Below are 16082 nucleotides of genomic sequence, written 5' to 3'. Positions count from 1 at the left end.
TCTGGGTCACAGTACATCATCCTTCAAATGCTGGAATAAGTACAAGGTAAATTGACATGCTCGGTTCAAATTATTCTGAGTAGAACAGCTTTCCATGAGCAGAACAATAGAGCTCAGTGTGATTTGGTTCCCATCAGTAGCACAAAACCACTCTTTTGAGGTTTTTTGTTAAATTACCAGCAACAGATTTCAAGTCAATGCATCTCTCAATTTTCTTTCCTACAGTACCACACACAGAGACAAAACCCTATCAGAATTGGCACTTTCACTTTAAGCTATGTTTTAAAATGTTTGTAAATAAAAATTTGAAATATGACTTTGGGATGAAACATTAAGTGATAAATCTGTGGAGTTATTTTTCCTTTTTTAACTCAAGCATGTGTATTCTATGGGATGGGGATGGATTTTTCAGTCACTCAAACACAACACATTTAAGACCTCAACACAGGATGCCTCCAGGTTTCTCTAATTATCTGCTATAGCTTGTTCCTTCTATTCAAAAGAACAAGGCAGAATTGTCATCAAAGTTGGTAGAATATAATTGAGTATTACATCTATCAATCTTTTAAATTGGATATGCTTTCAGATAAAGGAAGACCTATGGTCTTCAGAACACAAAATTTCTCACTAAACAGCAGAATAGCTTGCACATTACCATTCACTGAAACATGAAATCAGGAAGAGGTAAGTAAACAGGTGACTAAAAGTAGCATTCAGAACAAGATTAACGATAATATGAAAACAATTACATAAATGATACTTTCACACAGACAATTTGTGCAGCATTTTTCTTTTTTTTTAAATATTGTAAGTGGGGAAAAAAAAAAAGCACTGAAGCCTTCTTCCAACTGGAGCTGTTTGAGAAGAGGAAGGTTAAGAACCTGAGTGAATTAAAATTTACTAAATCTTTGGAAGAATAAAGGGTTCAAGAACACTAAACAAAAGCTGAAGACTTGTAAGAAGGAATCCTCTACAAACACAAGGCAGACAAAGACTACAAGAGAAGGACCACAAGGCAACCAGTGGTTCCTCAAAAGCAAAGTAAGAACATACTTTGTAGGAATACAACTTGGCCAAACCACAAAATCCACATCAGCAAACATGACCATCATCAAGCAATCTGAAATCATCTTCGCCTCTTCAAAAGAAACTCATGATTATGGCAATTGGAATAAGATTTTAAGAAGATAATAGATAACAGGAATCTTGAGAAACCAGATGCTATTCAAATGAGCGTTACTACATTTAAGCCAATTGTAAAAACAGAACAAAGGAAGAGGTTTTGAAGAAATTTGTGACCAGGCTCAGATGAAACACCAACTACAGTTCTGGGGCAAAAAAAACCAAACAAACATCAGTTTCAAACTAGTAGAAAGGTGTTCAATCTATAGAACAAGTGAAGGTTACACAAAACAATATGAAAAAAAGACCAGAAGAAACAGCTTTTTCAGTCTAAAAAAGAGAAAACTGAAAAGCATGATAGATAAGACCTTATTGCAGAGGAAAAGGAGCCTGCCGTATTCTCAGCACACAGGACAAAATTAACAGACTTTACGTGCAGTATTCAATGGTGCAGTCCAGGAAATCATAACTGAGGAAAACGCTGAAATTTCTACTCTGGAAATACTTAAGAAAGACAACAAAGAATTACCAGGAATCACAGTAGATACAGTAGGTTTACCCTAAGTAATGCACTACGTGATCTCTTCCAATCCAGTTCTGCAGGTCTAGTTTTATATGCTTCCATAACTTTTATTCATACTACCTACAGATACAGCTTGAATTTTCAAGTAAGGCTTCTCAAGAGGATATAATATCATCATAAATCTCGCAGTACAGAGGAAGTGAGTATGCAAACACTTTAAGTGCCTTGGAAAAAAAATCATCCTACGAAGCAAAAAACCCACTGTCCTTAATAATGAAATGCATATGAGGTGCTTAGAATCCTTGGAAAAGTTTTAATCAATATAGTTTGTATACACGCACGCGTAGATACACGTGTGTATAGGCGGAAGGAGCAGGAGATATAAGGAGAGACAGAGTCGTAGTTGAATGGAGATTTAAAACGTGATCTTCACAGTTGTGTATGCTAGCCATAAAACATGCCAGATGAAAAGAATCCAACGTTGAGAGAAAAAAAGAAGCCTAACAATGTAGAAAGTAGAAACGTGCAATGACTTTCCGAACTAAACTGATTTTAAATGCAGTTTTTAAATAGAAGTCCTTTTCTAAATGACTTTTATTCTATTTTTCATTTACTAAATCTTTGTCCATAAGTGGCTACCAAGAATCCCTGCATAAAGATGCAAACATCCACATTTCTAAACTTGATGACAGTTAAAAATCAGTTCTATGAATATTCATGAAGGCTGTAAATATTTTTTAAAATACACATATTTACACATTAGTACAACATTTTCATTTAATGAATGTAAGAAAAATATTAATGTGCACACATTGTAAAGATTAAGTAATCTGGCCTCCAGGGCTATTGCTACTTTATTAAAAGTTCATTTAGGATAAAAGTTATGGCTTTTCCTTGAATCCCCAAACTCAAAGATTAAATCTTGAACCAGATTCACAGCATTCTTCAAAAAATGATTCCAGTCATGATATTTCCAGTCTGAATATTGACATTACTGTGTTGTTTTCTTTTCTGGAGAAAATAACACCAAAAAACAACACATCCCCCTAGCTTCCTTTATGTGCTCACAGTCATGACATATAGTCAGAGAAGCTTTAGGGCAGAGTAGCTGCATGCTGGTGAGGTGGTTTAATCAGTCTTTTTGTCACCACACATTTTATATCATTGAAAGAGGATGTTTGTGTCTACAGACACAGCAGGAAACTCAAGCTGCTCCTTCCAAGAAAGGTAATTTACACCACAAATGCAATTTGTTTCATCCCTAGTAATAAATTTAGTTATCTTTCCCCTTTTTATTCAAGAACGTAGTGAATGTGTTCTGATCTACTGTATGTAACTACTCACTGAAGTTCACCGATAACACAAGTTCCAGCAAAAGCAATTACTGTATGTAGCAGATTTTCCTTTTAGCAGAACACTACAAGGCAGTCACTTTCAATCTGAAGGTGGGAGAAAACAAGTATTTTCTCTGGAAGATGGTTCCAGAAGTTGTGCTTCATCTACAATTTAAATTTCTCTAGTTTCAGCTTTCACCTTAAGGAAGATTTTTTTGTTCTATACTCTGAAATTACCAGGCTCTTAAAAATGTTCTGGTTTGTAGCCATGGATCTGCTCTAGGAGTAATCAAAGAAGTTTGAAAACTGTAATCATGTCAGTGACTCTGCCTTCTTCCCGCTGTAACTTTCTCCAGCTCTTGAACCATTTCTATCATTCTTTCACCCCACTTTTAAGGCTACCATTGAGTAATTTCAATATGGAGAGAGGAAACAAGTGAGACTTAAAAGTAAATAATACGAAAATACAAAAGATGAGACTAGGAAGAACATAGAAAAACAGTCTAGATGGCAGTAAAAGACAGAAAGGAAAAAAAAATGTACCCATGCAATAGAAAACTCAAAACTGAAAAACAAAGACAAGATTAAAAATTGTTATGAAGAGGAAACCTCTTCAGGCATCTTGGTGGAAATCTAATAAAAATAAGGCCCAAAACCTAAGAAAGATAATTGTACAATATAAGGTAGTAATAATGAGAAATTAAAGAACATTAAAATGTGAAAAATGCAAGTTGGACAGAAAAAATAGAAAGAACAAGATATATATACACATATACAGTGACACCTCTGTTATGACCTAGTGTTCTGTTTTAATGTGATGTAAACCAAGCACGTGGACGACAGAGATAAGGAAAATAAAAGGCAAAGGAAAGCATCTGCTACAACAGACTCAGTAAATACAGAAGCAAACTTTAGGGGAAAAGGCAGACAAGAAATGCATTCAGTGGTGAGATATGGCGCCTATTAAGACTAGCTGTTTAATGCAATCTTTCTCTTTTAGTTCAAATATTTCCTACAAAAGACTATTTCTCTCCTCCCACATATTTTCCTCATATTTTTAAAAGATTATGGTCATTTCACAGCCAAAGAGGCACAATTTATATCCTAAAAAAGAGAGTTTACAACCTCAGAAAGAAGAAACAAGAAATAAAACCAAACTTTCTACGTGTGTGAGATGAGTACAGGTTTGAGGGATTGCTATATTTTCCCCTCACGACTTCAGCAACTGTTATTAAAGTGACATCAAATATATGTGACTGTCTCCTTAGTTGGATCAGCAGTGTGTTTTCAGTCAATCTCCTGATCATCAACACTGATCACACTTTGGTTTGCATTATGCAACAATCTGAATATGCAAAAATGGATAATTTTAAAAGAGCAAATGAGTGCTCAACTACTAATTAGCATGCACTCCTTTGGACCAAACTGCTGTAGACATAGCAAAAATCCTAAGTTGTCAGGATCAACTATCTTGCTCTGCTCCTTCAGCTGTACTACTTGGTAATTTAGACATAATAAGTGCATACAGAAATAGAATTAAATTGGTAAAAGTGTCTATTCCACAGACACTGTAACAACACTATTATAGCAAGCTTTGCCTCTTTATCAAATTCCTATTTTATGAGCTCCAACTGCTATTTCATTATTTTTGTCAGTTGGCATTGAAATACAGTATAAGATCTATCGGCGGAAATGATGCACAACAGCCAAGTTCCAGCAATGATAACTGACCTTTCACAAACTTAATTAGATTGCAGCTAAATAATGTAGACAAACAACTAAAGCTACTCAGTTGAAAATGGCATTTTTATTAAGACAAATATTATCCCTATTTAAAAAAAAAACAACCAAGTGCTTAATTTCTAAACCTGTGTTGTGGTCCCGATTGCACTTTCTCGTGGCTGATAGAGCAGATCCTGATTCTGTTAATTATAAGATCTGGAGTTACTGTTGTTTTATAATTGCTACTGTGAATTGGGAATGAATTGTTTAATTATTTATTGGGCTAGTGTATTTTCTGAAAGGCAAAACAGTATTCTGCTTGTAAAATATTTGCAATAGAAAACAGTTACATGATATTCAGGGTTTAAATGTGTTTTATATGTGGACTCCATTACATCTAATTTGCAAATGGACTGCTGAGCTCCAACTCAGTGCTCTCTGCCTGGGCTGGAGTAGTAGGAGAATGAGCAAACACATATGCATGTACTCTTCTCCCTACATAGCTACAGCCAAAGAACAAAGAAAGGGAGGGAGTAGAAAAAGCATGCTCACTCTGAACCTATGGAAACTCAACCACAGGCAGGTAAATCCTGGCGAATTTACAAGAGGAGCCCGTAAAATTAACAGAAGTAAGGATAAATGCCTGTCTGCTCGCACATTTTGCAGCAGAAACACCACGAAAATTAATACTGTTCTCCAGCTCAGTCTCTCTCCCTCTGAGATGGTAAGGATGGAAGGAAGAAGTAGGAAGGCAGTGGTACCTTACCCACAGAACATGGCTGTATCATGTAACAACGAAATCAAGTTACAGTGTAATTTCTTAAACAAATCCAAAACCAATTAGGTAGTCCTCCTATAGTGTACGCTATTGCTTACCTCACAATCTCAGTGCTTTCAGCAGCACATCTGTATTGAGGGCAAAAGCGCTGCAGTTTAGACCCAGCCCCCTGGGACTGGAAACACTCTCAGAAGCTGAGGGTCAGGTGAGTACACAAAGTACTCTGCTTCTTCTACCAGCACACTCAACCTATAGCCAGCAGGTTAAGTGCTACATATAATAACGTGGAAACAAGATTTCAGCAGTCTTACCTGTGCAGTTTTTTGCAAAGATGCAACAGCTGATTTCAGCTGCCTTTCCCCCCTTCCCCTCCCCCCCCACCTTATACTTTATTATTATTTTGAGGATTTCTTCATTTGCCAAAAGGATTATAGTACACAGCTAAAACACAGCAGGACACTGGAGCACTCTAAGATACACAGCAAAACAAATGTTACATGTAAGAGGTACTGTAGATCAAGTGTAAAACTAACCTTATAAAGTAAAGGTGATTGTCCTAGCTTCAGAAGTGCAATTTTTTTGGTCACATTTGTAGCGGTTTGAATTCGCATCAAGTCTTCTATGGTCCCATACTGTATATCAACAAGTTCTGCCTGAAAGAGAAGACAAAATCCAGGGCATATTGATAACTATACAGCAGAGAGAGTGTTCATTCCACAGAAACCAAGTTATCTGTGTAATTACAAGCAGCTGGGAGTTCTGTTTAACCTTATTTCTAATCACTGGAATAGGAAGACCTGTAAGAGCAAAGAGCTTGATAATTAAATCTGACAAATACATTTCTATCTTGGCAGTTTTCAAGCAATTCCTCAGCAGTGATAAAAATCAGAATTTTATTTCTTGCCAATAATAATTATAAATGCTGCTGATTCTGATGAGAATTCCTCCTCATTAGTTAAAAGAATGCAATTAGAACTATGTAAGGGATAATAACTAACCTGTACTTTACTTCCCTCTACTCTTTAAAGGAACCAAAGTCTTGTAAAGCATTTCAAGAAAGAGTGAACGATTTAGCAGGTCACGCGACAACACCTAGGTTTACACACTGTACCAATAGACAGTTTTATTATGGGATCTTGAATGCTCATTGAGTAACCTTGAAGTACTTACTTACATGTTATCCAGCATTAGATAAAACATTTACAACAGATTATGCCACACTGATGCTTAAGCTTTTCTATTAATGCTTTTATATTATTTAAAATCACATCCAACTAACTACAAAGTCTTTACAGGATGATCTTTGGCACTTTAGTTAGAACAGCGCAAGAGTATGTCAAGCAGGGACAGTGATAGATAAAACATTCAAGAAGTGTTTCTAAAGATTTAGGAAGTATACATGTATTTATTAATCTACTTATGTTTATATACATATATATATATCTACATATATATATGTATCTACATACACAAAATTTAAGAGTAACCAGCTGCATTTGTCTGGCACATATATAGCAATTGTCAAAGACCAAGTATGAAGATAATTAGTTTTATATGCTGATTTCAGAACACCAAAGAAAATCTTGTACCTCTAAACCCTTTGCACAGTTTTCACATAAAATACAAACAAGACAACACAAAAATGTTACACAAACATTTAAAAAATAAAACAAGACGAGCAGTACAGGATGGAAAATTTCTCTTTCATTTCAGTTTCAGTAACCATGGACTCACTGCCAAAGTCAACAGTTCTGATTTTAGACATCTTCACACAAACTGTTTAAATTCTTCCAACAGTTATTCTGGCAGTGTAGGATGTGTGAAACTTCACTAGATTCCTAAACACAGGTATTTTAAGAAAGTGTTTACTCTTATACAATTCTATCTGAACGTTATGAGCTTGTGCTTTAACACGTGAATTGAATTCATAAATTTCTTTCTTGCCAAAGTCCATGTCTTCTTAAACACATTTCATTAAATTTTCAAGTTAACAATTTTCTAAGTCCATAACATGTCATCAGTGCTGTATAAACAGTCTTTAGAAAGCTCAACCAAAGTAATTAAACACTTCTGTAACAGTAAACACTAGATTTTACACCAGGTACTGAAATGTAAGAGCAAACAATCGTGCACTTCATAGAGAATTTTTTTTTTTTTTAACACGTGGGTTTTCACTATGTAAAGAACATGAAAACTATTTAATATAAAAACTCAAATCATGACTATAAGCTGAAATACAATATAAACTTTCCCGTGTGATTGTTATATTGAAAAGTATGACAAAATCACATGAATTAAGTTTTGGTTCTATTGCAAGCTACGATACGTTTTACTTAATTTGACGCTCCTGTCTGAAAAGATCTCACAGAATTAATGTAGTTATGCACAGTTCATCTCAAAAGAAGAAAAGGAATTAATTCATCAGCCTACTTCCCAGAAGTTCTCACAGATTTGCCTTATTTTGTAGAACTTGGCTTTATTTTCATTTGTACCTACAGAAGTCACTGAAGCGAAATAATTATTGGTCTCACAAGTCTTACAGTTTGCGAGCTTATCTATGAGTTGATTTCTGGGGAGACCTCTAATCCCTTTGGACCCAACACTTTTACCAATTACCCCCAAACAAACTGAAATCAGGGCTTTCATCACTTATTTGAGAAACTGCACTGCCTTTTCCTGAGGCAAAATCAATACACAAAGGTATGACATAATGGAGTATCAAATCATTTGCTTCAACAGTGTGTCTGTGTGAAAATGCGATGCCTGCTCATAGTCACAAGCCTCTTCATGTTATTTTTGCTAGCTGCTCCTCCAGGGTGCTATCCACCATTCTGTAAAGAAGAATACTACATGTTCGCACAATTATTAATCTATTTAGTGACTGCTGTTTGTTAATTTATGGATGCAAACCACACTTTCAAGTGCTGCTTGCTGGTCCTTTCCAAGTACTATACTGACTCTACAAGAGAAAAGTTAAGATTCCTACTTCTTCCTTTTTTGTACACCTGAAATCAATGTAAAATTTGTAATACATAGAGAATCATTCAGCTCTAATTAATTACATACTATACCGCAACACGAGCTCAAAGTAGTCAGTTTTGCTCTTACTGCGAGTGCTGGGGCTCAACCAATTTGATCCTTTATTTCTAGTATGAAAGATTAAAAGTATAATTTCAAAATAATGTTAGAGAAAAGTATATTAAGCCAAAAGTGCTACTCTATCAATCATCTGCTGAGAAATAGCTATTTATGTTGCATGAAGTTCTGTTTTAGTCACAACAGTCTTAACTCAAAAAAATAATGAATAAAGATTAGTTGTTTTTTTTTTTTTTTCCTGTTTTAGAAATGCTTACAATGGGAAATATTTCTCATTTTATAGATTCCAGATTTAAGAAAGTAGAATACCCCACCCACAGTAACCCATGCTTGATATACTGCTTTCCTTTGGTAGGATAATTTTATACATAAAACAAAAAAGAACTCATCCTTTTATCAGATGCTGAAAAAGAGCACTTGTATACTTGATTTAGATACGGGAGAGTAAATCCTCTTACCTTAAACTAGAAAACGACTAAACAATGAGCTGTTTTATCCATTTGAATTGGGTACTTACTCTTCAAATTGCTATGCTGTTTCAAAGATACGACTATTTCGGAGCAAATTGTGATGTGCAATATGGAGTTCAGAAGTATTCCCCCACGCGTGAAATGAAGTAAGGGTAAGTAATAAAACAAACATTTCTAGGAAAAGTAATTATTTTATGTTAGACTTATTATTAGTTTCTAAATCCCAAGATGATGCTCAATGACTTGTAAACATTCCATCTTAAAAATTATGATAAAAAACCCACAAAATCTGCAAAGTCAAGCATTTTGAAAATGCCATGATCAGGGAAGCCAAGGGCCTTTTCTCAGTCTCTTTTACTTCTCTCCAAAATTAAAGAGAATAAAAAGCATTCTTCACCCGGTCAAGGGTAGAAAAAAAAACAAAACAAAACAATAGCTAGCTCTTGGAAAAGTATTCGTAACTGTATGAAGCAAGTGGCAGTTGGAATCCTGAAGCCATCATATGCAATCTTAAAAATTCGCTTTCTTAGCAAATACTATCAGAATTAAAAATGTAAAGAACAAGTTAAATAGATCAAAAATAGATGAGAGAGGGATAGAAACAGACAGAAACAGATGAAAAAACCATCAGTATTTTACAAAGCTGAATGCTACGTATACAATTACTCATCAGAATTAAGACAATTTACCTAAAGAAAACGATGGACCAACACCTCAGTCTATTGTGTGTTCACACATAATACATCCTCTTATTTCATTTAAATCTATGACCTTCATATGTCCCTCAACATTCAGCTACTGTTTTTAGGCTGTCGACCCAATAAAGGTAACAAATGTGTGACCAATCACAGGTAAATGACCTCCAACTATTCCTCCTGACAAATGTAAAAACTTAAAAGTACATTTGCAAATCATATTGGAGCAGACAGTAGTTTGTGATCAGCACCTGAGATTGAATTTTATTAAACACTTCACTATAATTCATTTGCACAGCACTGAAACTGCGATTGAAGGCAACATTCAGCACAGTATAAAAGTAAATTCAAGCTGGCTGTAGATTAAAGTTGGACATCAACAAATACACAGAATACTCTGCAAACATAAAAGCAGTTCTTCACTAAAATTAGGAAAAAGAAAAGAAATAACTGTTGTGTCCAAGCATGCCAACTCATTCATCAGTATAAGTTCTCTTACACTTTCTGTTGGGGATGCTTCTCCCATTATAGCCAAAAGCATGCAGCTGATACCCAATGAACCACAGCTGTCTCCCTCTAATTGCTACCACCCAAACCTCCCTCTTTGCCCTTGTTTGAGCAGCCAGAGACAAAATGAACTACCCAGTCATAACAGAACCTGGATGGAGAATTAAAAGACCTGTGTTGGTAGGTTTTGTGGCATATGTCTCATTACCACCTCCAGTTTAATTGAAGAGCTGAAAGCGCAACTAAAAGTGGCTGCAGCCTAACTATTGAGGCCTCTTACAGTAATGGCACTCAATACAAGTGGAATCAGCCTGCTGTTTTGTGGTTAGGATTCACTGAAGCCAAGAGCAAACACAGTAAGTTTGGTTTCCTCTTGCTAGGTTCAGCATTGCCAAAACAGAAGAAGATAAAAGAAAGCGTGACCATACAATCAGTAATATTTAGAATTACATTTGATGCACGATGTCTGGGCAGACTTGAATCACAAAATTTGAGTGTTGCTCTAGATAACGTGATATGTTTGGGGTCATTATTAAATGCCTATTTGTTCACTAAATAAAGTATTTAGTCACCTTCAAGCAGATTGATGAAATTCTTTTGTGCTTTTTTGCACCTTACACTGCAAGCTTTTTTTACTTCAATATTCGTATTCACCCACTGAAATATCAGAGTAATTCCATATGATCCTCAATGCCAACTAACAGTCAGAAAGGATTCTTTGTGTCTAGATTTTATCATGTAAAATTGCAGTAACATCTAAAATTGTAATTTGTTCAAGAGTGCAATACCAAAACAAGAGGAAACAATTATGTCCCTCAGCCTCAGAGTTTGACCTCACAGAGCAAATTTAGTTGCTGACACATTTCAGGTGCTCTTTCCTCCCCTCACCATATCTGGCAACACAGCTCCATTCCAGGCAGGAATGTTCCTACAGGTTGTTTGTGCTGTTCCAGTATCGTTTTTAGAGAGACACTGGAGTTTAACTTGTTGGCTTGCTTGCTCTTTATAGTTTATAGCAGGTGTTCTTATCCTGGTATCACCCATGGAGACTGAATTAAGATCGAAGCCTTTTTATAGCCTACAGAAAAGAACCTCTTCTGTGTTTTACGGTTACAGAGCCCCAGATAAATCTGAGTTGGCATAGTCTGTCCCCTGATGATAATACTTATCCAGTAGACTCCTCCCTCTACATCTATTGTGAACTTTATTTTTCCTTCTTTTCATTTGTTTTTACTTTTTCGCCCTCTGCTCATGATTACATTCTTCCAGTTTCCCTTAAGCAGAAGGAAAAACTAATATCTAAGTGTAATTTTTTAATTCATGATATTCAGTGAGATATCCAATGTGGCAAGCCTCGTTTTTTCATCTTTTCTAATTAGATTAAAATACTTATCTATTTTTTAGGTATTCTGAAGTCAAACATTTTCTTCAGTCATATAAAAATTGATATTTATTCTAAAATCTCTAAGAACATTGCTTTGGTTATAAAACACTGAAGGACACAACATCATTTGAGGCTTGAAAACCCATCAGAAATTTCATTATCCTAAGCCTTCATTAAGTGGTGCTGAATGCCTGTCATCTCACAAAACTCGCTAGTGGCAAAATTTAAAATTCTGGTGATTCTTTCTTATATATGAAATGAAAGCCACATTGATCGTATTTTCCTAAGAAGAAACAGTAATTTGTATTTGCCAGCCTATTTGGTTGAGCTTACTCAGGGATAGCTGTTCATGCAAATATAAATTTATAAATCATGCAGACTGAGGAAAAGCTACCAAAACAATCAGAATTGTTTAGCCACAATACTACATTTAAAAAAAAAAAAAATCATAAAATGTACATGGTGAATTATAATGCTGTAATTTAAACCTGGCCTTAATATTTCCAGTGAAACTGTTTTATATCAAAATCCGTCCCCACAATGTCAGAGTTCAGCAAATTCTAAAGGCCAGACTGCGGGAAAGGACAAGTTTTATTGTTTACTCTCTGACACGAACCATCCAGAGGCTGAAGACCATCGTCATTTAAAGGCCTTTTTATCATCTATATGGAATAAAAATATATATATAACCACTACAGGAAAGAATTCTCTATATGTTAAAGCCTAGGGAAGATGCTTGCACCTTTGAGAAATGCCTGAAAGCTTCATATACACACAGCCACTGCAGGCTGTGGCACAAGCTGCCAGATAGACCGCTACAGCAGGGATGGGTCAGTCCCTAGCAGAGCAGGAGGGCGTACCCCAAGGCACCAATATCTCCTTGCTCTGCTTTTTCACGGGATCTCCATGAAAAACAACAAAATGTGAGTTTACGCCTACACAACTCAAGAAAGAAAATAATCTCCTGTCTAAAATGACAGGCCATAAAAATAGTGTCAAGAGAATGCAAACACTATCAGAGACAGAATGTGTGTGTCAACCAATGTGAAATATTGCATGGAAGTGCTTTTGAATCTTTTCAAGTGCAGCTGAAATATGTCATTTAATAACTTCAATATTTTAATTTCTTAGAGGCTAGTGTATCAGTTTTGTTAAATTCCTTCACCTTCAGAGCTGGCCTGGTTGTGTAAACAAAAAAAAAAATCTAGAAAACAACCTTACAATATTCAGGCTTCCAATTTTTGCCATTTTAAAATTGCACAAATTTCAAAGGATGAGAAGCCTGTTTTAGCCAACCAACTCTCATCCTACTGCATGCATAATATACAGAAATATATATACTGGCTCTATTTCTACGTATGCTTGCTATACACACAGAAAACATATGTTGCTGTTACTGTATGTACTTTGAAACAGAAGGATAAAGTGGACACCTACTTCAGAAATGCAGATAAGCACATCTATGCACAAGAGGTTATCCATTCCATCTTCAACTTTCAGAAACATCAGTGAGAACTTGATTTTCCACAGTATAATAAACACTCTTTTACACAGAACTTGTAGCCATCACTTGGCCAAACGTCAGACACTGAACATAATGAGAGAGATGGCAAACCATATAGTGCTGTAAACACATCAGGGAGTTAAAGCAGCATTTCGTCAAATCTGGAGAACTAGACATGTAGTTGTGAAAAGGAAGATGACACCTTTCATATCTGGTGTGAACTCTGGTATCCAAAAGCAATAGATAATTGTATAGGTCTACAAATCGTCCTTTTAGGAAACAAGCTGAAAAATACACTCTAGAATTACAAATACATTTGGATGGAAGAAAGAGGCTCCAATGAGAATAGCGAGTGATAATGAATTCAAGTGGACAAAACAATTGACCAAGGCAAATACAAAAAATGGCTACATGTGAGAATAGTAAAGCTCTGTGACTGAAGCAATATACATTTTCATTTTCAATTATGTAACATTCTGGATATTAGACCTTAGAAGAAACACACAAACTTATGATTCAGGTATCACATATTTAATGTTGCTGTAGGAATAAAAGTTCTTCATTTTTCCAGGCATTCTGATTTTGTTTTCAAAAATGAACTGCCAGTTGGTCATTAACTGTGACTTTATCGTGTCACTGTTCAAGTTTAAGTAAGCTGAAATTTTCTTCTTTCAGAAATGGTTGGCCTTCAATTTTTAACGCTTTATTTTTATGAGCAATGGAAGGAATTAAGCGGGAATTCAGGATAGGGCTCTGTCAGGTACCCTTGCTATAGTGCAATTAGTAGCTTGCCTTTGCATAGATTAAGGCAATAATATTTCTGAGGTGCCTAATTTCACACAGACATTCTCAGAGTTCATCTCTACTAATGTACGAGCACGAACTCCATTGAGAATTTGTGAACTTGCTTCCTATGCTCTCAGCAGGGACAGAAAATCCTGTAAAAGAAAGGAAATCCCATGCAAAGGACAGGAATTGCTCCATTTTAGAAGAGACCAGTGAATTGTTCACTCTGTATAGTGTGTTTTGATACATTATATCTCAAAGGAAAGATGTTTACATTACCAAAAATACATGGGAAAGAATGCAGGGAAACTGCAACCCAGACAACTTGATGGGAGGAAGGAGTAATCTACTGTTGCCCTGTTGGAACTCCAGAGCTTCCCTGATCTTCCACAGCCTGCATTCCAGGTCACTTTTTTACAGCAGTAGAGAGTTGCTCAGTATTACTGTAGTAGTACTTTACAGAATAGTTTTCAATAAAAGCAGTTAGAGACATTATTAGAGAACTACTAGACGCCACAGAGATCTGCACTCAACTCTTCCTCTTGCCCTGGTATGATTTCTCCTGCACGAGATGCTAAATAACCAACAGAAGGGAACTGAAAACCGACAGGTCAGTATGTACTGTCATAAATGCTGTTTCAAACACAAGTTTTCATACTCCATCAACAAGAAGCCCACTTTCTGGATTTCTATAATCACAAGAAACTTTCTCATCTGTACAGAAAAATGAAAAATTATACAAGTCTACGTGCCTTAAGAAAACAACAACAAGGCCATCAGGAATACACCTGAATGAACAGTCTTTGTCCATCAGTTTGCATGGACAAGAATTCTAGATGTCTAGTCTGCATCACATTACATGACACAAACATTTTCTTTTAGTCTTCAGATATCAGGGATTTTTAGATAAAAGGATATGTATAAATAAATACAATTTTTTTTGGAATAAAAATTTTAGTTAGAAGAATGATATAGAAACTTATTTGCCAGTAATATTATTTCCAGTTTTCCATGCTACTTCAACCTACAAAATACTCCTCTAGCAAAGATTGTGTCTGGCAAGCCGTGACCCATAGAAGAAGGAACATCTCTCCCCAGAGACAACACACGGGAGCTTTCCTGCATATTTAAGGAGCTTTGCTCTCTAACAGTTGAAGTTGTTGCCAGACCAATTCTATCCTTATTCTCCTCTGTCTGCCCCTTGAAGACACCAGTGTGAAGCAGTGAATCTTACAGGAGACAAGACTAAGTCTATCAAGTAACATAATTCAGCGGAAGGAAGATAAATTCCTTGAAGCATCTCCTTTCTCAAACACACCTACGCTCGGGTCAGTCACAAGCTGGTGATGGATCATTTGCTTTCTCTTTGAACTGCAGAGCATGGGAACATAAGAAATAATTATGAGGATAGGACAGATATTTCTCATGATTAATTCACATTAAGGCCGCCTTAATGAATGAGATAAACACAGTAACTAATATCCATTACATGAGATGTTAGGCATTAGATTTATTTCAACTTAGATGAGATTGCATATTGAACAAAAAAAAAAAAAAAAAAAAAAAGCCCAAAACCCTAGGGATACCCAATTCTAGCAAAAGGAAAAGTCAATGTATTTTCATCTTTGTTCACAATTCCTTTTTTTTTTTTCTTTTTAAATTTGGGATACATCCCTCCCAGGATTGAGGCTTGCACTGCTGGTTGCAGTTGTAAGTGCTGTATTTCTAACCAGCTCAAAAGTAAATTTTTGAGAGAGGATTTTTCTCAAGACATTTTAGTCCACAGTTCACATACACACCCAATACACTCCTACAAATGCATCTGGATACCAAACTTAGACTTGTCTATGGTTAGAAACAGAGTCATCATTCAGTTCTTATGTATTTTTTGAACCAGCTGTACCAGAGCAGAGACCACATTCTGCAGATTTTTTTCATCCTGCTCTGAAAGGTTTTCAAAACAAATTTGCTTCAAAGTGCTTCCTTTACTAGAGGCCTTCTTAGCTTCTTGCCTTTCCCTACTATTAAGGTTCTATGTCCAGGTTTATACCATTCCTGAAAGCACTCTCTAAGATAGTTCATTCTTCACTCTTTTATACCAAAATTCTTCAAATAAAGATTTCTCACAAAATTATCTAAAATCTGTTCTCACCAAATAACT

At 35.6% G+C, this 16082-nt stretch overlaps 1 protein-coding gene across 1 annotated transcript in view; it reads right to left on the bottom strand.

Annotated features, from left to right (window-relative positions):
• NAALADL2 (N-acetylated alpha-linked acidic dipeptidase like 2) overlaps positions 1-16082 on the bottom strand; it is a 194844-nt gene that overhangs the window by 128873 nt on the left and 49889 nt on the right. Inside the window, exon 3 of the mRNA XM_042881296.1 lies at positions 6013-6132. Coding sequence (XP_042737230.1) covers positions 6013-6132 — 120 coding nt within the window. The remainder of the gene's footprint in view (positions 1-6012; positions 6133-16082) is intronic.

This window comes from Lagopus leucura, unplaced genomic scaffold, assembly GCF_019238085.1.
Source record: "Lagopus leucura isolate 7727_CA_CO unplaced genomic scaffold, USGS_WTPT01 Super-Scaffold_100029, whole genome shotgun sequence".
NCBI lineage: Eukaryota > Metazoa > Chordata > Aves > Galliformes > Phasianidae > Lagopus > Lagopus leucura.
Note: the sequence above shows the minus strand (reverse complement) of the source record. Positions and strands in the feature narration are given on the sequence as shown.